This window comes from Hippopotamus amphibius, chromosome 2 (assembly GCF_030028045.1).
Source record: "Hippopotamus amphibius kiboko isolate mHipAmp2 chromosome 2, mHipAmp2.hap2, whole genome shotgun sequence".
Lineage (NCBI taxonomy): Eukaryota > Metazoa > Chordata > Mammalia > Artiodactyla > Hippopotamidae > Hippopotamus > Hippopotamus amphibius.
In genome coordinates this window covers 44,489,152-44,512,647 of record NC_080187.1, presented here as the reverse complement: position 1 = coordinate 44,512,647, position 23,496 = coordinate 44,489,152, and the positions used below count along the sequence as shown (strand labels likewise).

The window sequence follows — 23,496 nt, the reverse complement described above, 5'->3', positions numbered from 1 at the left end:
ACTGAAACTTGAGTCAAGAGTCATGTGGCCTGAGCCTACCCTGGCAGGACCTATTCTGGAGTTGGAGAATAGAACCTAGAAAAACTAGGTTCTAGCCCCAGCCTCTGCTGTGTGAGTTTGAGAAAGCTATTTTCCTTTCTGAACCTCAGTTTTCCCCATCCACAAAATGGGGCTTACCTACCAGAGTGAAAAGTATTTAAACAAAGTCAGACATGTGAAGCTGCAAACCCTGTCATTCTCCTATGTGTTAATACTCTGAAAGAGAGTATCCAGGTTCTTAGGAAAAATTAACATGGAGATGCAGACCTGTGATGGGGGCAGGGTCCAGTAAACTAAGAGGAAGACACAGATATTTAACAAATTCCCAGTATGTGACCCTTCACTAATTCCGTATTTATCCCCATGCTTAGCAGCAAGCCTTAGAAGAAGGAGAAAATAGGCCACACATCTCTTCATCTATTTTACTATCACAACTACTTTTCTCATTCCTTTTGTTGGATGTTATTATATTCACTCAGGACATCATATTTGGTGGTGGTGGTGTCATTATTATTATATAATTTCCTTAAGAGTTCATGCCATGATCAGTCTAAAAACCAGTTTGGTTCAGTCAACTCTATGTTCTCAAGACAAGCAATGCTTTTTTCCTAGGAGTCAAAAAACCCAGTTAAGGGGGGGCAGTGGGGGGAGATAAATTAGGAGTTTGGGGTTACCAGATAAACACTACTGTATATAAAATAGGTAAACAACAAGGACCTACTGTATAGCACAGGGAATTATACTCAATATCTTGTAATATCCTATAATGGAAAAGAATCTGAAAATCAAGTGTACAGCCAAGTAACTAAATCACTTTGCTGTACACTTAAAACTAACACAATATTGTAAATTAACTATACTTCAATTAAAAAAAATAAATAAAAAATCCAGTTAATAACATTAGTATTTAATATGCATGTCTTGACACAGGCACATTTCTCTCCTCAAACCAATTAATCTCCCTTACAAAGTATAGCAAATTCTAAGATAAATTTGATAGAAAGCCAAATGTTGAGATCAGAATATTTTATCTGGCATTTTTGTCAGCTGCTGCCCTAAAGCCGTCCTTGCCACCTACAGCTCATTCTGGAAGCTCACTCACATTTCATGTGAATTTAAATCATTCTAGATCAGCTATGCAGACTCTCAGAGTTAAGGATCCAAACAAAATTGGAATAAAACAAATCTGACTCTGGAAGATTAAAAACTGTGTGACATTGGAACTAGCACTGAGACATGCGTAATGTACTTTTTTAGGCTTTAAGGTGATGCATTAACACAGGCTGATGAACTTATGGAATGGAAATTTTAAAACAATTTATTGCAAGAACGGTCTTTTGCACCTCTGTTGGCATATTACAGTATGACCTCCCAGAGTACAAAGATTCTGGCTCAAGGGAGATTACTGCTAACCGAGAATGACCTTGCTGTCCAAAGTCAGGCTAAAAGGCAAAAACAGAATACAGATGTGACATGTAATACCTCTGTTACTGTCACAACCAGGATGCTCTGTACTTCGTGTGATGTTCACACAGGTTATTCTGCACATATTTTTCTACTCCCAAGGGCAACATTATCCAACAAGGATGATAAAGGAAAACAAAAAATTCTGACCCTTACTTTTGTCAATTCTCTGCGTTTCCATAAAAGTCTACATCAACTATTATAAAAATTTTTAATTTGAAAAAAATTGATCTTATTGAAATGAAGTTTGATGCAGAGAGTCATTGAAAATTAACTAGAACAATGCCTAACACGTCATAACCAATAAATATTTGTTGCTTAATGGATTATCATACATTAATCTCTGGAACAATAAACCAGAACATGAAAAATTAAGTTAGTAGCTTCCTTGTTTTTCCAGAAAATGTGTTTTTAAAAGTTACATCATAATTCAAATATAAAAATCATAATGTTCTTTTCCCTCACCTTGTCTAGAAAGTAAGCATATGTGAAGGCAGAAATGAGAGAATCCAAGTCACACGATTTATGTCCAATAACCACATGGACCTTCTCCAAGCGTTTGCTTCGGTTCTGAAACAGATTCAAATAAAACATCACAATTTAACAACGGATTAATATAAAGTGAATATTTTTCCATCTTTTTTTAAGTATGCCTTAGCTATACTGATATACAATTGCAGAAATTCATAAATGTATGATGAAGTTTTATATAATGACAGAAAACTGCACAACATGTTTAACATTCAGAAATGCTCATTTAAATTTTAGCTAATGGTCAGGAACAGAAAATTGTTGGTTTGCAACCTTGGGAACGTCCCTGGGTGAAATCTGAAACTGGCCCCCTTACACAGAGGGCAGGAGGAGATTGAAGAAAGAGGCAGGCCACTCCAGATTGGTGGGTGGCAGGTTCAATAAGCAAGGGAACCTACTTACAAGGCTTTTCTTGGGGGCCGCAGACAGGTATATCTCCATACCTGCCCACCAGAACCTCAAAAGTTTATATAGAGGCCTTAACTGGCTTCAGTGACCTATGGTCTCAACATTGCTCTCTCTAGCTTGTGTCCTTGAAAATGGTTCCCACCGTGGGATCTGTGGGCAGATTGTATATTCCAAGGACATGGAGCGGGTTGAGGAGCCTTGAGTTGTCCAGGACTAGTTCTTGGGTAAACTGGTGGTCACACTCTCTCAATGACCTCATCCACAAAAATGTGGTTTTATTAAGATTATCCACAATCTAACTTGATATGAACTGTATCTCTGAGTCATATTTTTTTTAGTAAAAGATTATTTTGGTCTAAAGAGCAGTTCCATATCATTTCTTTATATAAGATGGTCTTCTCACTTAGAGAGACAAAGTGACTTTTTTCATATGTCCCTGACATGCAACACAATGTGGTAGGAATTTATTTTTTCATGCCACATTTTGGGTGACTGGATATGCTCTCTGTGCATTACATTCTATAAGTTAGCAAATAAAAGTTGTTGTAACACTTTTCTTCCCTTCAGAGAGAGGGCTATGATTAGTATTATTGCTCTAAAAATACAAATCAGTTGTTATTAAAGAGTGTATATTGTTACCTCTCTGGAAGAAAAGACATACTGCTTTCTTTCCTGGCCAACTCAATACTTACTTAAAATTCCTTTATAGAAGGCTGACCACCTTATAAATCACTGGGTTATAACTGCTAAAGAACCAATCACTTCCAGAAAATTTCACAACAAAACTGTCCAATAAAGATAAGTGTAACATAAATTGACATCTTTATAGTATGTCAGAGATGACACATATGTATACTTTCCCCACTTTTCATCCTTTGTTTTAATTTCTTTTTTTAGAACTGGCTAGGAAGGCCAACTCAACTGTAGTACTGCTCAAAAAACCTATATTAAAAATCCACTGTTCATGACCATTTCAATAAAAAAGACGATATTCCTTTTCCACAGAACAAAGATTCAGGATTATTTAGTAACTTACTAGGCCTCTCACAAATGAATCTCTAAATATGTTGGTGTTTGTAGGGAATTGCCATACCAGACTCAGAAACTAGTTATTCAACAACCGGGTTGTGGCCCAAGAAACATAATAAAGTAAGTCTCGGAGGAGGCTCGGTCAAGGGCCTATCAACACAGAGAATGATGGCAGGGTCAATATTGCAGATGAGTCGTCCAACATGCAACAGTGTTAAAGTAAATGTATATATTTTAAAATATACTGACGTCTTGATCTTTAGTAAAACAACAGGATTTTAAGCTGTTATAAACTCTCTGAAGATAATTACAACCACTGCCGCCCCCATCGCCATCACCACCGGTAGCTCCTATTCCTTCCTCTCCTAGCTTCTTTCCCTCAAGCTCATAAATTTATAGCTAGCTCACTTGTACTTTCTGAGGATTCTAGTCTAGGCCCAGTTCTTACTCTCAAAGCCAGACTGCTTCCTATGTGCAAGGCTGTCAGATATTTTGGAGGTATCTAAAGAAATTTGGGTAAATGGAATTACACTCCATTACAACACAAACAAATGCATTAAGAAATCATATTACTGTAGAATGCTGTTCTTCCGAGAAGCTCGAAGGTCTAAGTAGACATTACCTCATTTCTCCTTCCATATCTCTTGTAAGGCAGACAGTAAGAAGATTAATAACACATTTTATAGGTCAATAGAGTCTGTGATAGGACCAGGATTGTTCCCAGAACCCATGACCCAGTGCAAAGAGCCCTGTCTCTCCTGCCCTGGACCGACCACTCCATAACGCCATAATGACTTCAGCATCTACAAAATGAGCAAACATGGGGACCGAGGGAGAAAGAGAATGTTAAATATGCCTTCTAAATACAACAAGGCTTCAGAAAATTGCAGCATCAAAATGACCCCCAAGCTGACCTATCTGCTTTCTTGGCTGGGTTCGGTAATTCCTAGGCACAGCTCAGCATTCAACACTCAACCTGCACGAAAGAAGACGTGGGGGAAAATAAGAAGACTTGTGTGTCAGTTCATTTCTAAGCCCAAGCCATAATTAATTAGAAAAAAAAAAGGAGCTAAACAGGATTGTCGACCCAAACATGTTGGACCAACTCTCACAACTAGGGAGTCTTCTACGATTATGATTTATTCCTGCTTCTCCATTTAAAGAGAAAAAAGCACATATCGTCTTGCAGGTCAGGCTGTAGAAGATCCCAGCACAAATCTTTGCGGGTTATCTTTAGTGCCACATGCCTCTCTTCATGCTCTCATTTGTCTTCTGATCCCCTTTCTCCCCACACTTCAAGTTCCCTCAGAGTCATGGCTTCTTCTAGCGCCATCTACTATGTCTGCCATCTCCAGTCAATGCCCCAGCGTCCAGGCTCCAACACTATCTTCCCCCTACCACTCACCTCCATCAAAATACACCATTCTGGTGCCCGTGCTATCAGGGATCTATCTGCCCCTCCACTAGCAATTCCAATAGAGAGTCCATGCCCATGAGTACTCCTGGGTTAATGTGTTACCCACCAAGGTAATGTACTTTCATTTTAAAGAAATCTTCCAGAGATTATGCCATAATCCAAAAAGATGACCAGAAATTTCAGGCTGGCTGAAAATGCCAGACCAGACAAAAGGGACATCATAACCAGAAGGTACCTCTGGTGACTACCAATCAGCCTTAAAAATAGTAGGCTCAACCTCAAAAAAAGATCGTAGGTGTTCCGAAGTGCCCGATTCCTACCAAACCCACTAAGAAATAATCAGAGGGTAGAAAAGTCAGATATCATAATAACCAGGCTCAGACAGACTCCTGCCTGCTTAGAGGAATAAAACATGAAATTAGTTATATAAACTCAGCCAGGAGGTGAGCTGAAGGAATGTGTAGGATTTGGCTCTTCAAATCAAGGATCAAAAGCCAAAGAACATAGGTCCCAGTTTCAAGATTCCTACCACAAAATTATCTTGGCAGTGTGAACAGAGCAAGAACAGGGGTCAAAGAAGGCAGAAAAGATGGGGGACTGAGTTCAGGGGCCTGGGGCTGGTGAGAGGGCATCCTTAAGGTGCCTGGTCCACTCTGCAGCAATGGCCCCACCTGCAGGAGCAGCAATGAAACAGTTCACAGAACTCAGAAGAGACTTCTGACCAGAATGATACCCTGCACCTCTCATAGAAGGCCCATGGGCCCCTTCCTGTATCATATCCCTGCATATTCATAGACTCACAGATGCTCAATCTTAATATCTATGTCCCTTGATACAGTTCAAATTGGGGTCTAGAGTATTCACAAATTATGCCCAAATAAAAGTGACATATGTACAATTTTTTTCAATTCAATTAATTATTGTCCTTCAACTAATAAAATCCTGTTTGTGCCAGGCATCGCACTAAGCCCTAGGGATGCAGCACTGAACCAAACGGACAAAAATCCCAGCCCCCATGGCACTTGCATTTTAGTGCAAGGAGATATAAACAACCAATAACTAGATGATGCATGGAAGGGTAGGGTGCACTGGGAAGAGGCTCCCTGAGAAGGTGACATTTGAATAAAGACCTGAAGTGAAGAAGTGAGACCTCCAGTTATCTCAGGCCAAGGCAATAGCAGGTGCAAAGGTAAGAACATGCCCAGGATGTTCAACAAATAGTTATTGCCTAGTGTATACATTTTCTAAATGTGATTTTGTAAACTCCTAGCCAGGAGTGAATACATCTGGCAAGGAAATAGCTATCCCTTGGTATTGATACAAGCACACCAGGCATTAAGGAATTTCAGGAGACAGAAGATTCATCGTGACTACCTACACCCAGTGCTGAGCAAGCTCAGCACAAAACGGAATCTTGATAATGGGTTGAAATAGATACTATAGTCAATTTATTCTCTACCCTACACTTCTGAATTGATGGACAGAATCTTTCCATAATCAATGTATAAAAGAAGAAGTATTGAATATGCCGGTATTCCAGATCACAATTTTAATATGTTTTAAAAGTATAAATCTATACATCACTAAGATGAGACTTTTTAAATCTTTATTGGAGTATAATTGCTTTACAATGTTGTGTTAGTTTCTGCTGTACAACAAAGCGAATCAGCTATATGTATACATATTAAAATGAGACTTCTTAATGAAGTTTACTTCTTATCTCTTTTTAAAAGCAGAGAAATACCTAAGCATTCAGATTCAACCACCCGTGGAAGCAAACTGTACTTGTCAGGCAAAGGCACTTTCACACACACTCACAGAAAACAGAACTGATCAGAAAGAACCTCGCCGTAAACTCAGGCCCCTCCATCAATTTCTTCATAATTCCAACCTCTGCGGAACAAAGCTGTTCCCATCTGGAACTTTCACATCGGGAGCCCCACAACAAACCTTTAGTCAACAAGCCCTTGTAATGCAGTATACTATGATTTCTCCATACCCATCCTACCCAACTCTCTTTTCTTAAAAATCCTAGGCGAATGTTTTAAAAATAATGAATTGAAATGAATCTTGTTTCAAAAACATTATAGGCAAAGCCTATGAAAGTTGGAGAGTCCCTTTCCTCGCACATTAAAGCAGGGCACATTCCTTAGTCCCTCATCCTTAATCAGCAAATGAAGAAGCAAGAGAAAAAGAAGTCACTTGAATTTATCAAATGATATCTCCAAAGAAACCCAGGCACAGAAAACAGCTGGCAGTTCACTTGACTACTTCTAACTCCAAGTCAATGAGGGGTCTTCCTTCCTGAAGGCTAGCTCTGGGTGGCACAGAAAAGGGCCTGGTTCCTCCCCAGAAAAACCCCGTGCACCTATGGCTGCCATGATTCTAAATCAGAAGACTCACAGGTTGGGCAAGAGGAAACCTTACATGCCGCTAATGTCCCTATCAGTCCCTATCTCCACACCAGTCACAGGAAAACCAGGAGGGAGGGGATGCATAAGGAGTCAAAGCCAAATGTGCAGCAGGGACAAAGGGAGCCATGGAGCTGCCCAGAGCAACCTGGTCCTCCAAAGGCAAGGACAAAAGTCCCTGATCATCTCTGCTGGATATGGATAAAGTCACATCCTTTGTTCATTTGGTAAATGAATGAGATGCCTGCTGATACTGGCCTTGGGTTTAAGGTGGTGTCTAGAACTCCTGCACTTCTCATAATCTTATCATTACCTGGGAAAAGGTTGGGACCCAGAGGGAGCAAATGCTGGAGGGGTATGGGGGTTGGTATGTATATATAGGATTTCTGGAATCAGCATATGTGCTTTTTTAAAATCTCTATGATATTGCCAAATAGGATGCTCTGTCCCACTGGCCACCTGGTTTAGTTCAGTTTCACTCTAATGGTTAAAGTAATAAACAATAATAAATGACTGGGAGGCTGTAATTGATTTCTTCTGAGAGCTGCACGTCAGGTCATATGTAAAAGCAGAAACATTTACCAGAATCTACAAATTCAGGACACAGACGTTTTATATTTAATTTTCTCATAGACATCCAAATTTAATTGGTGACGTACTGGATGAATATAAACCAGTGAATCAGGAAAAGGCAAAAAAGCTTTCAATAATGAAACTCAAATGATTTTGAAGCAATTTGTCTCATTTACTGTTAAAACTGAAACCTCATCAACTCAGAGAAGTATATATTGTTTATAGCCTCCTCACACACCGCCCTCCTAACCAACCCCAATAAAATTTTTTAAGAACTTTTATTGAGATACAATTGACACACAGTAAACTTCATATATTTAAAGTGTACAATTTGATTTTTGTTTTCTTATTAGTGATGTATATATGGCAATCCCAATCTCCCAACCCCAATAATATTTTCCTTCAGCCTCTCTTTGCCATGCTGCAGAAGGCCCTCTTTTAATATCTTTCATTTGGGAAAAACAAGGGATGAGAGTCAGTCTGAGCAAATTCAGCTATAAATGGTTCAGACCCTGTGCACCTGTACCCCTTCTAGATTCAAATGCAGAGGCCATTGTGGGTAGGAGGTGGGGGAGCCAAAAGCGAAACCCAACTATTCCCCGAGGTCTTCTTGGCTGGGTATCTGGGTCCCCAGTTCCCTTGGGGTCAGGATCCTCTTAGCTGGGGTGGCGGACACTGACTCATCCATTCTTTGTCCTGCCAGCTGATTCCACCTTCCTCAGCCTGTTTGCTACAATCTTGAAAACACACTGTTCTCAAAAGGAATGACTTCATATACGGTTTCCATACTTCCTCTAGATCATAATAATGATTTGGGCCAGAATTGTTATTTTACTTGCAGCATTTAATTTTTTTATATTTTTGTTCAAGATTCTCTTACTGACAATGTCCTGAAAGGACAGTTTTGGGGAACAGCACCATTATTTTTCCTCCACAGCTTCAACCAGAAAAGGTCAAGGATGACCCCCAAATCTTTACCTTTCCTGAAAAGCCCCTTTAGGAATTGTCCTAGATAGCTTCCTAAGATACTATCATTTTTCAGCCATTCCACTTTTGGGGAAATTGTATCTGTACATTTATTACCAACTGGATGGGGTAGCTCTTTAATTTCCTTTTGGTACTGCTTCCTTTCAGCTTAAATAGATGTCCCATCACAGAAGTCTGTCTTCCATGGTTTCATAGATTTTTAAAATCTTTCAACCTTTCTCTTTTCAGACTTAAAAGCTGTAGTCTTTTCCATCTAGCCTCATGTGGATGTACATCTGGGTCCACAAGGCTCTCCTTTGCATCTCTGACCTTCTGCTGTCTGTGCCCCTCTGCTATGCTTGAGCCTTGATATGAACTGAATTGTATACTTCTACAATTCATATGTCAAAGCCCTAACCCCCAATGTGATAGTATTTGGAAATGAGGTCTTTGAAAAATAATTGGTATAGATTTAGTCATGAGGGTGGGGCCCTCAAGATGGAATTAGTGCTCTTATAAGACACCAGAGTGTTTGTGCTCTCTACCTCTCTCTCCCTCTTTCCATCTCTCTCCACCATGTGAGATCACAGGGAGAAGGAGGCTTTCTATAAGCACAGATGATGGTTCTCAACAGAACCCAACCATGCTGGCACCCTGATCTTGGACTTCCAGGCTTAAGAACTATAAGAAATACATCTCTGGTCTTTCACCCACCCAGTCCATGGTGTTTTGTTATGGCAGTCCAAACTTACTAATAAAGACCTCCAAATTAGACTCATTCCAAAATTTAAAACAACCTAGCAAATAACTGGTCTTTAGAGAAAGCTTGGAAGAGCTTCTTTTACTAAATTATTGATGTCAAAGGCAATATAAGGGTTTTCAAAACCAAATGAAAAAGAACATCCCTGATATATACACACAGGAAACTGCACCCATGTTACCTAAGGTTAATTTACTATCAAACTTGGAGTTAATTTATGCCATCACAGTGATGTAAATTACTTTATCAAATAATGTATGTTCATCATAAAATATTTGGAAAATGTAGAAACACAAAGAAAAAAATCCTCCAGACCTGAAATAATCACTATGAACTCTTAATGTATTCCTTCCAACTTTGTTCCATACATTTATGAGTGTTCTCTTCTGTAATACTGTGATCACGTTATACATCCCATTTTGTAGCTTCTCTTTGTTAACGACATTCGGAGTCCTCTTTTAAAATTCTGAAATGTAAATCTGCGATGACCAGGAGTAATGCGTTTGCTTCTATGATCCCAGCTGCCCAGTCTATTGCTTTGCACATAGTAGCTGCTCAAAAACCATTGAAAAGATGAATAAATGAATAACTATGACACTTAATGGATACAGTATTCATTAATAAGGATCATTATAAATTATTTAGTCAGTTCCCTATTACTGCAGACTTCAGTTAATTTTTTAATAGTGTAAATAAGAATATTTGGAACCTAGTACCCTTGTGCCCATCTCTAGTTATTTCGTCAGAATAAAGTCCAGAATTTTACATTTCTGGGTCAAAGAATATAAGTATTCTAATATTCACCAGAAAATTTGTAGAAATTTACATTTTCACCTACAGAAATACCTGATATTCAAATCTTCAACTCCATGTTTAAGCATTATCTTGTTGATAGGTAAAATAAATGTTGTATTTATTATAAGGGCTTTAGGTCATTTTTTCCCGTGGACACTAAACATTTCTGTCTTATAGACATTTTTGGTGAATTTTTCACTGCATATCCTTTTAGGATGTTTATCCTATTCTCACTGATTAATTAAAATATTATATTATTAACAAATTCAACTCTGGAAACAACAATAAGATATTACTTTGTTCTCTGGCCTTGGGCATCTATGGAACAGCTTGTTCAATAAGTTGCATTAAGTATGCAATAAGCATGCATTATTTAATATGACATTATCCTTTGAAGCACTAAAGAATAATGGTACACTCTGTACCATCTTTTCCTCAATCTACCTACTGTGCTTTCTGAAAATGTTGCAATAATATAGGTCAGACTCTGCCTTGGTCTCTAGCTCTTGATCAGAATGCATTTACTTCTCTTACAATTAGCCTCATAAAAATGATAATGCAATTTAAATTTAAATCTAAGGTGTTGAATATATCATTATTAAGTGTCTTTAAAAGCAGTGAAATTTTGGTAGACAATAGCACCAAAAAGAATGGCAGAACTAAGAGACTAGATCTTAAAAGTTCTCATCACAAAGAAAAAACATTGTAACTATGTATGATGATGGATGTTAACTAGATTTTTTGTGGTGATCATTTCACAATATATATTATATACAAATACAAGTGATTCAATATATAAATATCAAATCATTATATTGTACACCTGAGACTAATATAATGTTACATGCAAACTATATCCCAATAAATATATACACATAACATGTGATTTAGCTACTTCAATTCTGTGGGAAAAATGATAAACAACAGAGTAAGAGATAATGTTTGCATAATATTTGCACATCTTGCTATTAAAAGGGCAATAATCCTAACATACAAAAAGTTTCTACACATTGATTTAGGAAAAGACAAACAATCAATGGAACAATCAGTAGAAGTGTGAACAGGCAATTAACAGAAGAAAAAAATGAATAAATGAAAAGAAATTCAGACTCATTAGTAGTCACAGAAATGCAAATTAGACCAACAATAAAATGTCTGTTTGTTTTTTTTTTGGCCCATCACACTGGCAAAAAATTGAGAGTGCTAACAGCCACTGCTGGTTAGACTGTAGGCAGCAGCAAGGAATACTACAACCAATGTGGGAATAATTTGATAGTATCCTTTAAAATGCAGAATGGTCACACTTTTTCATCCAACTTATTTCACTTCTAGGCATCTATTCTACAGAAATAATCACCAATAAATATGGCTGCTTTAAAATTCCTTGTTATAGTTCAAAATCCATTAAATATGATATTCAATAAAATCCCAAAGAATGTTTACTGAAGCAGTATTTGTAATGGAAGCAAAAAACAAAACAAATAAGAAACAACATCAATGTATTAAAACCAAGGAAGTCTGATAAATTATCAACTATCCATAAAGTAGAATCAAAACGGCTACCAAACGAATGGCTTAGATCGCTATCTAATGACCTGGAAAGATGTATTCCAATATTTCCCCCCTGCATCACATGGCTACTTCTTCCTTCCTGGGTCCTGCCTCTCAGAAGAAAAGCATGCTGTGGTTTCCGCTTGGGTGACAGTAACGTCTTGCTGACTGCACTAGGATTGCCTACTAGGACATTACTGTAATGCACATTTCTGAGCCCCATCCCTGTTACAATCAGCAGGTCTGTAGTAAAGTCTAAGAATATTGTGACTTGTTTGGGAACCATGGACTTAAAGAAGACCCAAGATTCACTCCCAAGGACCATCTGGCTTCTGTCAACTGCAGAATGTATCTGCATTTGGGTTTTGAAAGGGACTGCTGGAGTTGCTCTAGATTAAGTACAATTTCAGGCCAAATTACTGATGTTATATTGTTTAAATTTACTCAAGTCTAGAGTTAGAAAACTGGCTTGGGTTCACTCAGTTGAAACCTATCAATGGTTTCCAAGGTGAGATAGTGAACCTCAGAGTAAGAGAAGAAACCATGTAAACTCCTGTTTATTTCATCCTTTTAAGTTTTCTCTGTGTCTTTTTTAAAATATACAATGTGTCATATGCTAGTCTAGTAATACATGAAAAGAATTCAGAAATAAATATGTCTTGAGAGAATGAACTCAAAAGACTTTTACTAATGCTGTTGTACGCCCAAAAAATGTTAGAGGTCATTTTTTATAGAGGAGAAACTAAGAACTGAGAGATAAAGAACAGAGGTAATAACTGTATCCCCCATCTAAAGTCCACCATGCTACCTCTTTGGCCCAATATTCTATTTCTGCTGTGGAGTATGGAGAAACAAAAGTCAACCACACAAATGAAAATAAACGGTAACTCTCTTCATTTTTTGGCATGTGCAATCTTGGTTCCTAGTCATTTGGGGGTCAGCTATTCAATATCAGAGATCCAGTTCTACCAGATCAATGGTCCCTTGCAAGCCCTGGCCACATCTTGAGCTTGGTATCCCCCAGAGTTCCTAAGGCAGTGAGTGCTCTGCATACAGGAGATGCTCAAATCAACATTTGTTAGTGAGAACGATGATTGGATATAACAGGTGGGCAGAAGAGGGTTTTAAATTTTTAGATCTCTGTCATGTTCTTATGACATAACCCTACTATGGACTAACACTTTGTTAATAGCTCAAAAGTTAAAAATTATATTACAGGCTGCAAGTAATCATCCTTCTCTCAAGCTTAACAGATTCTCATTTCGTGGTGTGGTCTCTCTGTGAATTTCCCTACACACACACACACACACACACACACACACACACACACACACAGAGAGTATGATGACACATGCATTCTGCCTACCTCATGGTATAAAGTTCAAGAAAATGCTTTACAATGATTTTATATAGCAACAGATTTTATGACTATTATTTATCACATATTATCACATATTACTTACCACATATTTTCCCCTTTCCTCTTGACTTCTGAATCTATTCCACATTCTAATTTATTCATTATTCTGAAGCCATAGCTGTTGTAATAATTTTATTTTTAAATGTCTCACGCAGTGGAAAGTAGTACACTGTGGCACTCTGTCAAAATATGACTTGCTATTAGAGCGTGTGCATCAAACAGGCCCATCCTGGGCCCTGATTCGTTAACCCCCAGAGAAGGTTTTAACTGTAACTAGCTACCAGGTGTTACTCAGCTGTGGCCCTAGCACTTAAGTGGTTAATGGATGTCCAGTGTATAGTAATTTTAAAATTCCAGTTCACATGATTTCAAGACAAAAGAATATTTATTGTATTAACAATCAGAGCTAGTGAGGTTGTTGCCCCAAGGCATTGTTTTTCTAAGGAACTCTAAAACTTCATATAATGCTTTTTTATCTATTTTGCAGTTATATCATATTCCTTTCAGTTGACAAAATGTGGAAAATGTGTCATAAAGTTCAAATTACTTCCTATTGTCTATTCATAATAGGATAACAATAAGACATACAACTGCTTTGCCCAAAGGTCGTTATGTGTTCAAATCCAGAATGTCCTTTTCACAAAATGTTGATAATTTTTCAGTCTAAGAGATGATTATGTGGAGTTTTCTCGGGCCTCTCTGTGGTGTGTGTTTAAAAACATAAATAATTAAAAGTAACTCTGAGAGACTGAGACAAGAAAGCAAAGAGGTTTATAAGAGAGGAGAGAAAGGAAAGAGAAAAAGAAAGAGATGAACAGAGGGAGGGAAAGAGAGAGAAGGAAGGAAAGAAGCGGGGGGAGGAAGGAGGGAAGACGGGAGGGAAAACCCTTTTCACCAGGTCTCAGGAAAAGCCTGGGCCCTTCAGCGCACACTCTGGGTAGCTGATCAGAGTATGTCTTGGTTTCCACCCTTAGAGGTGAATCAGCATTTAGAATTGTACTTGGTAAAAATATTCAACTAAATATCGATTGAAAGGATGGACTAAAGCAATTAAGAAGAAGCGCAGGTTCTGAGTTCATAGGCAGCTAAAGCCTAGACTGAGACCAGAACAGCACAACCAGGAAGATGGTTTGTCTGCCTCCTCCTGTGCCTTTCACCTCCCTCATCTACTATGCTATTCACTCCCTCACACACATCCCACGCCCTTTGGGACATTCTTTTTTATCTTTTTCTCATGGGGAGGGAGTAGAGAAGAACAGCAGCGTTTTAGGATACCATCCGCACACAACAAAGGAAAATCAAACCCTCTTTAGACCCAAAAAAACCCAACCATAGCACCCTGACACGATTCCAACAGAATCTTCTGTGATGTAGTTGAACAAAGAAAATATTCTCAGTGGAACTACGATTTAGGGCTAAATCAGTGAGACGTCCAAGGGCTGTCAGGTTAACTTTGTATCAGGAAAATAACTGAAGGAAAATAAAGAACCAAGAGCCTTCGTTTTGCTTTACTTTTGCGAGTTTGCTTTTTTTCCCTCTTCATCTTGGCAGCCTAATGTCATTGCTACGCTCTTACATGCATGTATCTGAATGTTTACCCTGGCTCCCGTAAGTCTAAAACAGTTTTTAAAAGGTGGAGAAATAGCCTCCAGTTGTGATTTCAATCAAGATGCACTTGAGTACCTGCTTCCCTGTTTTTTACTTTCCTCATCCACAGGAAAAAGAAAGGCACTTTGAACACAAGGTGGGTGTAAATGGGAGAGGGGGTTCTTTATAAACTTTTTTTTATCAATATATCATGTGAAAACTTAGGATGACTCTTAGTAAATATATGACCTGCTCTAAGTGCTTCTATAAAACTTCTGTAGTAAATAACTTATATCAAGAACAGAGGGAAAAGATCCAAAATAACAAAAGGTATGATGACCCTTGAACTACTTAACTTTACCTCATCTTCTATCCATCCAAACACAGTCTCAAGTCTCCCTGCTAAGAATATAGAAGCTTCTGAAAAATAGGATGTACATCTGTGTGCAGACAGGTATTGCTGGGTTCTGTAGTAGATGTCCACACACACTCTCAGGCCTGCTCCGTTTGATCAAGTCCATCATTGCAAATAACCCCTTGAATGAGGTGCATATGGGAAAAAGGAGGAAATGACATGACTGTTAACACCTATGTAGAAACTGAGAAGCAACATGGCCACTGCCTTCCCCAACCGCTGTCCCAGAGGATGGACATGGACTAAGGGAATTCTATAAAATGGAAGTCCACCCTTGTGGGTCACTGACACAATCCCTGCCGGAGCAACTCACAGAAGCATCTCCAGGATAAAGCACTTTGCCCAGGGGTGGGCAACACCCAACCCACTGAGCTTGTATCAGGAAAAAAAAATTCGAAAGCTGTGCTTATGTTACTACTTCTCAAATTTGCCCTAAAGATGAATATTTAGTAATAGCCCTAATTTTTGTTGCTATTTTTCCTATCTTTAATGTTGCTGTAAGTTTTAGGAATTTTCTTTTTTCCTTGGTTAAAAGTATTTTCTTTTTTACTGGAAACATGGCGATTTATAAGTATTTTAATTTTTCTTTAATCGATCCTTATGGAAAAGGAAAAACAAGGCTTCTGAGCTCTACACTAAGTTCCCAGAATTTTCTTTTGTGAGTCTTCCGTCAGATCAGGTCCTCTTGACTGCGTTGCCTCTTCCGAAGCCAGACGCTGTGTGGCACAGGCTGCTCCAGACCCTTTAATTGCTTCTTCTCCCTCAGATTGGGAGGGCAGGAGCTAATTAGTCAGGTTTCCTCTCCCCACGAACAAGCCAAGATGTGCTCCGAAGACTTTTCCCAGAAGCTTTGCTTTTCTGCAGTCAGCTTTTTGTTGTCATAAGGAAGATCTATTGCTTTAATACGCGCGCGAGTAAATGTCTGTATTTGGAACGGACGTCAGGCAGGTGACACCACACACCTGGCATGTCTGAAACCCTCTCAGACATGACAGTAATGAACAGATAAGGGCTGGAAGCAGGCAGGAGGAGAAAATGCATCTCTGGCAAGATGCAGTTATGCAGGGTCATGGGGACATGTACTAGGGATACACAGAGCAATGACGATACTTCACAAAGATGACAGTTTTTAATGATGCCATTATTTATTACACTATGTGTTTTTCAGTGACAGAAGAACCCTCACCTTCCAAGTGACCTCTCCTTCTCTCTCGCTCTCTCTCAATATTTTGCAAAATAGAAAACTCTTTTCAAAATTAAACAGCACCTGGCACAGAGTAGTTGGTATTCAATAAAGATTTATTAAAATACGTCTGGTGACACAGAATAGTGCCATAGGATATAGCTATAGATGAAGATAGATATAGAAATATGTGTATATATATTATTTCATATGTTTTAAAAGCATAAGCATGTTAACATTAACCAAGTACCACCCTCTGAAAATAACAAGCTTTTCTAATGAAAAGTTTCCATTTTTCTAAGCATCAGATCCTTCCAACCCTGGAATAATATGATTTTATGATTCCAAGTACTAAATAACCTATGTTTCAGTTGCCCAGACATTTTCTCTTTGTCTGTTCTCTTCTGTTGAGAGAATCGCCTGCAGTCTCCAAACATAACTCCTCAATATGGAAAAATTTCAATATATCCACTTAAATTTTACTTTTGCCATTTGAATGGGCATCATCAACTGAATAGATTATGAAAAAAGTTACCTTTAATACAAAATATTTGAACAAAATTTTCTGCCTTGATGTTTTAAATAAATTAGTCACATTAAAAAAAGAAAGCTGTTATATTAGAGGGAGATTTTGTTACTTTAATTTTTAAATAGCTGTCACATTGAACTTTCAATAAAAAAAATATATCCAAAGAATGATAAATGAGGAAGGTTTAAAAATTTTATGGCAACCTTAACAATACATAATAAAAATGCATCAGACCACCAAATCTTTCACCATAATAAACAGCTGTAAAATGGATGACATCAGCTTTCAAAATTTTTCACTCATCTTGTAAAATAAATTGTTGTTCATTTTGGGCTTGTGGCTATATTCAATGATGAATTACATAAAACTCTTAAAGACAACTTTTATTACTATTTTATTTTCCTAAAGAGAGTACTCTGAGTAATTTCTTTAGCAGAAGTTTAAAATTTCAATAGCAACCAGAATAGTACATCTTAATTTCTTAATACTGTGGTGTCTGCTCTGAAAATTCCAAGTATTTGAAAGTATTAGTAACCTAACACTTCTACCTTATGACAACTGTCTTAGGTACAGATGCAAAGCCTTTGGAGGTACTGATGTAGAAGCAAATAGCCTTATTAGAAATATTTGTCAATGACTCACCAAACAACAATTGGAGAAGTGAGTCTATGGTTTGAAAACCCAAAGGAGTAACAGCAATTTTTTAGCAGTGACCTTGAACTGATTAGGAAAGTATTGTTTATCTTCACAAATCAGTCAAAGTCCTGCCCTATGCTCCTCTCCCAAGTTTTGTTATTGTTGGTTTGGATGACTCTATTTCAGAATGCTATAGCAACTAAGAGCCCTTAGATCACATAACATACAAATTTTCATCAAAGGAAAAACAAAGAGCAAGACTTCCCAACACGTGTCTGTGTATGTGTGTGTGTGTGTGTGTGTGTGTGTGTGTGTGTGTGGCTTCTTAATTCACTCATGTCTTGAGATCTTTAGAATCTCAGGGTGGAAAAAAGGGGAGAAGATGCTTTTCAAAAATCCTTGATGGTTAAGCTTTTGGATGTGGTGGTAGGAGGGTGTCGTAGTAAAATGTGGGGCGGGAGCAAGAAAAGATGGAGAGAGTGTGGGACCATTGGATGGAGGAGGTGGTCCTCTCTTCCCACTCTCTTGGTGAGCAAACTCCAGCTAACTGGGGAGAGAAACTCAAGTGGCAACAACCAGTTAGTAAATACAGTGACAGCAGAGAGCACCTCACTGTCTCACAAACCCAGGGGGCGCCATTCACATCCCATGGAGCTGTGTCCAGGGGGTGCCATTCACATGCACTGAAAGTGAATGCTGCCTCCAGAACAACTGCTGAGCCACTGCTGTGCTTTCTCTGATCCTGGCATCATTACATAAAATTCTCAGAATCCTGAGTGAGAGATCCTTTAGCATCCCCAAGTTAAGTCTGGTGCGCAGAGACAGCTGGAGGTAACTGCCCCAGGACTGGGATTCTCAACACCATGCATTTGACTGCTTCCCTGCCTGTGGGCTGACACCAGCGTGGACTATTTCTAGTAATCCTGTGCCTCCAAGGCTCTGCACAGTCCTGCTTCCCTCTACCACCTAGGCTGTTTCATACATATTTTTTAAATTATCATGGTCAGCTTTTTATTATGTTGGGACAAGTGGAACAAATGTGAATTACTATGGTAATATGGTATTTGGTCATTATGATATAGGTAATGCCATTGTAAGAAATGAAAACAATAAACCTTTATACAGATTAGCACACACAACAGCATATTTAGAAAGCTTGCATTGCTTAGCCCCACCTGGTAACAATGGACACCACGTCATACCCATCAGAGTCCTTGCCAACTGGAAGGGTGGTCCTTCAAACACATGACCCTTACTTGCACCACCTCCACTGAGAGCACAGCATCAGCCAGCCCCGCCACTGAGGCAGCCTCAGGGGCACATTCCAGGCTCTTCTCTCAGCACCCCCTTCCTGAGTTTCTCCCCAACTTTTTGCCCCTCCACGAGCTCTTAGGAAAGTCCCTGCTTCTAGAGAATGGGGGAGGGGAACAGGGCAATGAGGACAAAAGCCAGTCTGTTTTCATTTCTCCTGCACCCTGCTACAAAACCAGTGGGATTATTCCTGTTACAGGTTACTGGAAAACAGTGTGGGAGCACAGAGGACGGGAGCATTAACTGCCCTAAAGTGTTGAGAAACTTCTCGAGAAAGTCTGTCTTCCAGAAAAGAGAGGTGAGAGGTTCCTAGGCTGAGAAGTAGCAGGAGCCTCTACTGTTCTTTCCATGCTTCTCATTAAATCAAAAATCACTGGACACAATGTTTATGGGAAACATACACACACACAGACACACACACACACCCCTAAAAACTCCTTATTGGTTGGAGGTTCAGGTGTAATGAGAGTTTATAGGAGAAATGGCATGATGTCTGTGATTTGCTTTCAAATACCCCAGGAAACAAAACTGTACATGTAAGGTGTGGATCAGATGAAACAGATTGGCAAAGCATTGGTAATTATTGAAGATAAGTGTTACGGGTTGAGTTTCATTCCCTCAAAATTCCTATGTTGGGATTCTAAAACGCAAGTGCCTCAGAACTTATTTGGAAATGGGGTTGTTGCAGATGTAATTAGTTAAGCTGGATGAGGTCATTAGGGTGGGCCCTAATCCAATATGACCATGTCTTTGTAAAAAGGGGAAATGTGGACACAGAGACACGTATAGAGGAAGACGATATGAAGACTCAGGGAGGAGGCTGTCTACACGCCAAAGAACATCTGAGACCACAAGACATTAGGAGAGAGGCAAGAAACAGATCTTTCCCTCACGCCTCCAGATGAAGCATGGCCTTGGGACACCTACACCTCAGACTTCTAGCCTCCAGAACTGTCAGGCAATAAATTTCTTTTAAGCCATTCGGTTTTTGGTACTTTGTTTTGGCAGCATGGAAAAGTAACACACTAAGTCCTAGGTCCACTGAGGGTTCATTATGCAATGCTTTCCATTTTTGTATATGTTTGAAATTTTCCATAATACAGAGGTTGTTAAAAGAAGGCTTGTACACAGTCTCAAAAATATTAATAATTCAGCTGCACTCTACCACAGCACTCCCTGAGGAAACCACCCACGTACCAAGTAGCTCAGATACCCAAAAATACAGCTGGTTCCCTCTTCAATCCATGAGTTTAATTTCACATCTGTAATCCCTTTTCAAGGAATCGCTGGTAATACTCCCAAACAAGGCGCCAGAGAGCTCTGGCGTGCCTCTTGGCTCTTCTGGGCTCCAAACAGCACATCCTCCTCTGCAGCATAACTGCAGGCAGCCTTGCAGTGCCTTTGAAAACTGCACATGAGGCAAGGCAGGGGAAGGCATCTTGCAGCACAGATCCACGATGAAAGCTTTTGTGAATTAGTTTTCTGCCCAAATGTGCTACCGGATACACTGTATTAATGGCATTCAACACTCGGTGGGCAGGTTAAGAAAAAGTACACCAGGAAGTGCATTAAATAACCTCATGATCACATTTAAGGGCCAAGTGAACCAGAGCCACCACAAGTACTAGAATACATGATAACAAAAGCAGTCAGCATTTTCCATACCATATGCTTGTAAATGTTATTCTGCAGGGAACCAATTAAAACTATGGAATACTTAGAACACAGACATATGGAACAAAACAGGGCAACTTATCTTGTCACTGTGGTGCTGGCTCAGTACATCTATTAGGGAGATGTAATCCTGCATTATTAGTACCAATAAATGCTATCTTAATTATGACTACCAAAAGGCAACACCAGCACGTAAAGCTTCTGATTTGGTTGTGGCGTCATTTAGAGTTTTAAATGGAAGGAGAGCCTGCTGCCTTCAGAGTCACATAAAGTACCAATTGCATTAAACATCAAAAATATAATCAGTACAGCAAATTGTTAGGCTGGATCTCAGTTGTCTCACCTGTTACACTGGGAAAATAACAATAATGACGTTCCTGAAATTCACGGGATTCCTAGTAAAACCATTTTAAAAGTGCAGGCGATAGAACATTGGGAAGCGTAACGCCTTGAACCAGTTTCGAGTAATTTTTTTTATTGTAACTGATGGAGAGAAGACATGCATGTAACACAAAATAAGCAATTATCAAGACTGACTCTGATGGCCATTTCGTTAAAAACCTAGCGAGAGCTTTATTAAGTTTTCCTGACATTAAAAAAAAATGAAAACGGTTTTTTAAATGTGAGTTACATTCCTAGGTCAGTCTCATCGGTGAAAGACAGTCGACATTTTCCATTCTGTCACTGGAGCTTCATTTGACATTACTGCTTAATTTAGAATTAACATTTAAAGATACCAGACATATAAATTCTAGTAAGATGGTTCAAACATCATAAGAACAATGTTAGAAGTGCAGACTGAAGCAATACCTCAGATACAGTGTATGCGAGAAATATAAAAGAAGAGATTAAGGAAAAGAGTAGAAAGAGCTTATAGCTGAAGGAGCATATTAGCTACATAAGATGAGATCAGAAAGAGGAGCTGGGGGAGTACTGTAGTGCCTGGGGGCTGCATTAATTAATAATAAATTAACACCCAAATGTCAGTAACCAATTTCAAAACACATGTATACAATATAATTCCACCTGTATACAATCTATTTTTATCATCTGGGTAAGCCGCAAATCTAGCAACATGCTGCGCACATAGTGAATAGGTGCTCAATAAATGTTTATAAATGAATGAATGAGGAACTAGGGGACAGTGGCTCTCCCAACACTTCAGCCATATCACCGCTTCCTTCTTATCTACATCCCTCTGACAAATATCTCAAATGGGAGAACATCAAAATCACAGGGCGGCGCAAGAGGCATGAAGAAGAACATTTAAAAACACACAGTCTTGGGCTTCTCTGGTGGCGCAGTGGTTAAGAATCCTCCTGCCAATACAGGGGACACGGGTTTGAGCCCTGGCCCAGGAGGATCCCACATGCCTTGGAGCAAGTAAGCCCATGCACCACAACTACTGAGCCCACAGGCCGCAACTCCTGAAGCCCACATGCCTAGAGCCTGTGCTCCACAACAAGAGAAGCTACCGCAATGACAAGCCTGCGCACTGCAACAAAGAGTAGCCCCCGCTCACCACAACTAGAGAAAGCCCATATGCAGCAACGAAGACCCAACGCAGCCAATAAATAAATTAATTAATTATTTAAAAACAAACAAAAAAGCCGCGGTCTTGGTCCCATCTGCTATATTCTCATCAGGTAGATCCGAAGCGGGCCCCAGGTGCCTGTGTTTTCAGCAAGTTCCAAAAGTGAAGGTGATGCACATCGAAATCTAAGAATCATGGCTCTATGACATATTAATATTAGAAATTCCTATTTCCCGTGATGTAGAGGAATCACTTCCATGAGTCTGCTTGCAAAACCTGTTTCAAGAGAAATGATTCACTTAAACACAGAGAGGCAGTCTTGGGTTTTAGAAAAAAAATATGTAAATGGTTAAATGGAAATAAAAATATGTAATTAATACTCAGAACTCATAATCTCTTTGGACTTGACTGAGGTGAATTACAGAGAACTGTCAAAGATACTTCTATAAATACAAGGAATCGCTTGTTCTGCTGAGGAATATGAGCACTCCACATCCTTGACCCACACTACCAGAGAGACTTGGGACGAGGTTCCTCTTGGATACATCATTGCCCCTCTCTGGGACCAGTTTCCCTTGGACTTTTCAGGACATTTCCACAGCAGGCAATGGGTGATGCTGATTCCACAGACACACCTACATGAACAGCTGTCTTTTTTTAAAATTTAAATTTAATTTTTATTTTATATTGGAGTATAGTTGATTTACAATATTGTGTATTTCAGGTGTACAGCAAAGTGATTGTTATACATACACATATACCCATTCTTTTTGAGATTCTTTTCCCATAGGTTATTACAGAATATCGAGTAGAGTTCTCTGCTACACAGTAGGGCCTTGTTGATTATTTATTTTATATATAGTAGTGTGTAACTTCAGAAACAAACTTATGGTTACCAAAGGGAAAAGGTGGGTGGGAGGGATAAAATAGGAGTTTGCGCTTAACAACTGCCTTTTAAAGTTTCACACTCCTTCCTTTGATCTATCTCCTCTTTCTGTGCTACCCAGGGCTCCTCCACACATGCACAGACACACCTATTACACTTGGCGGTGGGGGTGGGGGTGAGGCTGGGAGACCATGCCACCATTTTTAGTGAAATTGACAAACAGATCCTCAGTGCCTGCCAATCACTCTAGTGATTCTGTTTCTAATATTGCTGCTACCCAAACATGCCACTTTACACACTAGCTTACAAATAACTGTTGGATCTTGGAAGTGACTTAAACCCAAGAGGAAGTTTTACATATTACCCCAATGCCTGCC

The 23,496-nt window shown here is 39.1% G+C and overlaps 1 protein-coding gene across 4 annotated transcripts in view; it reads right to left on the bottom strand.

Moving 5' to 3' along the window:
* Positions 1-23,496, bottom strand: part of PRUNE2 (prune homolog 2 with BCH domain) — a 271,291-nt gene that overhangs the window by 216,995 nt on the left and 30,800 nt on the right. For all 4 annotated transcript variants that reach the window (XM_057721032.1, XM_057721034.1, XM_057721035.1 and 1 more), the window contains exon 2: positions 1,969-2,073. In XM_057721032.1, the coding sequence (XP_057577015.1) occupies positions 1,969-2,073 (105 nt within the window). The remainder of the gene's footprint in view (positions 1-1,968; positions 2,074-23,496) is intronic.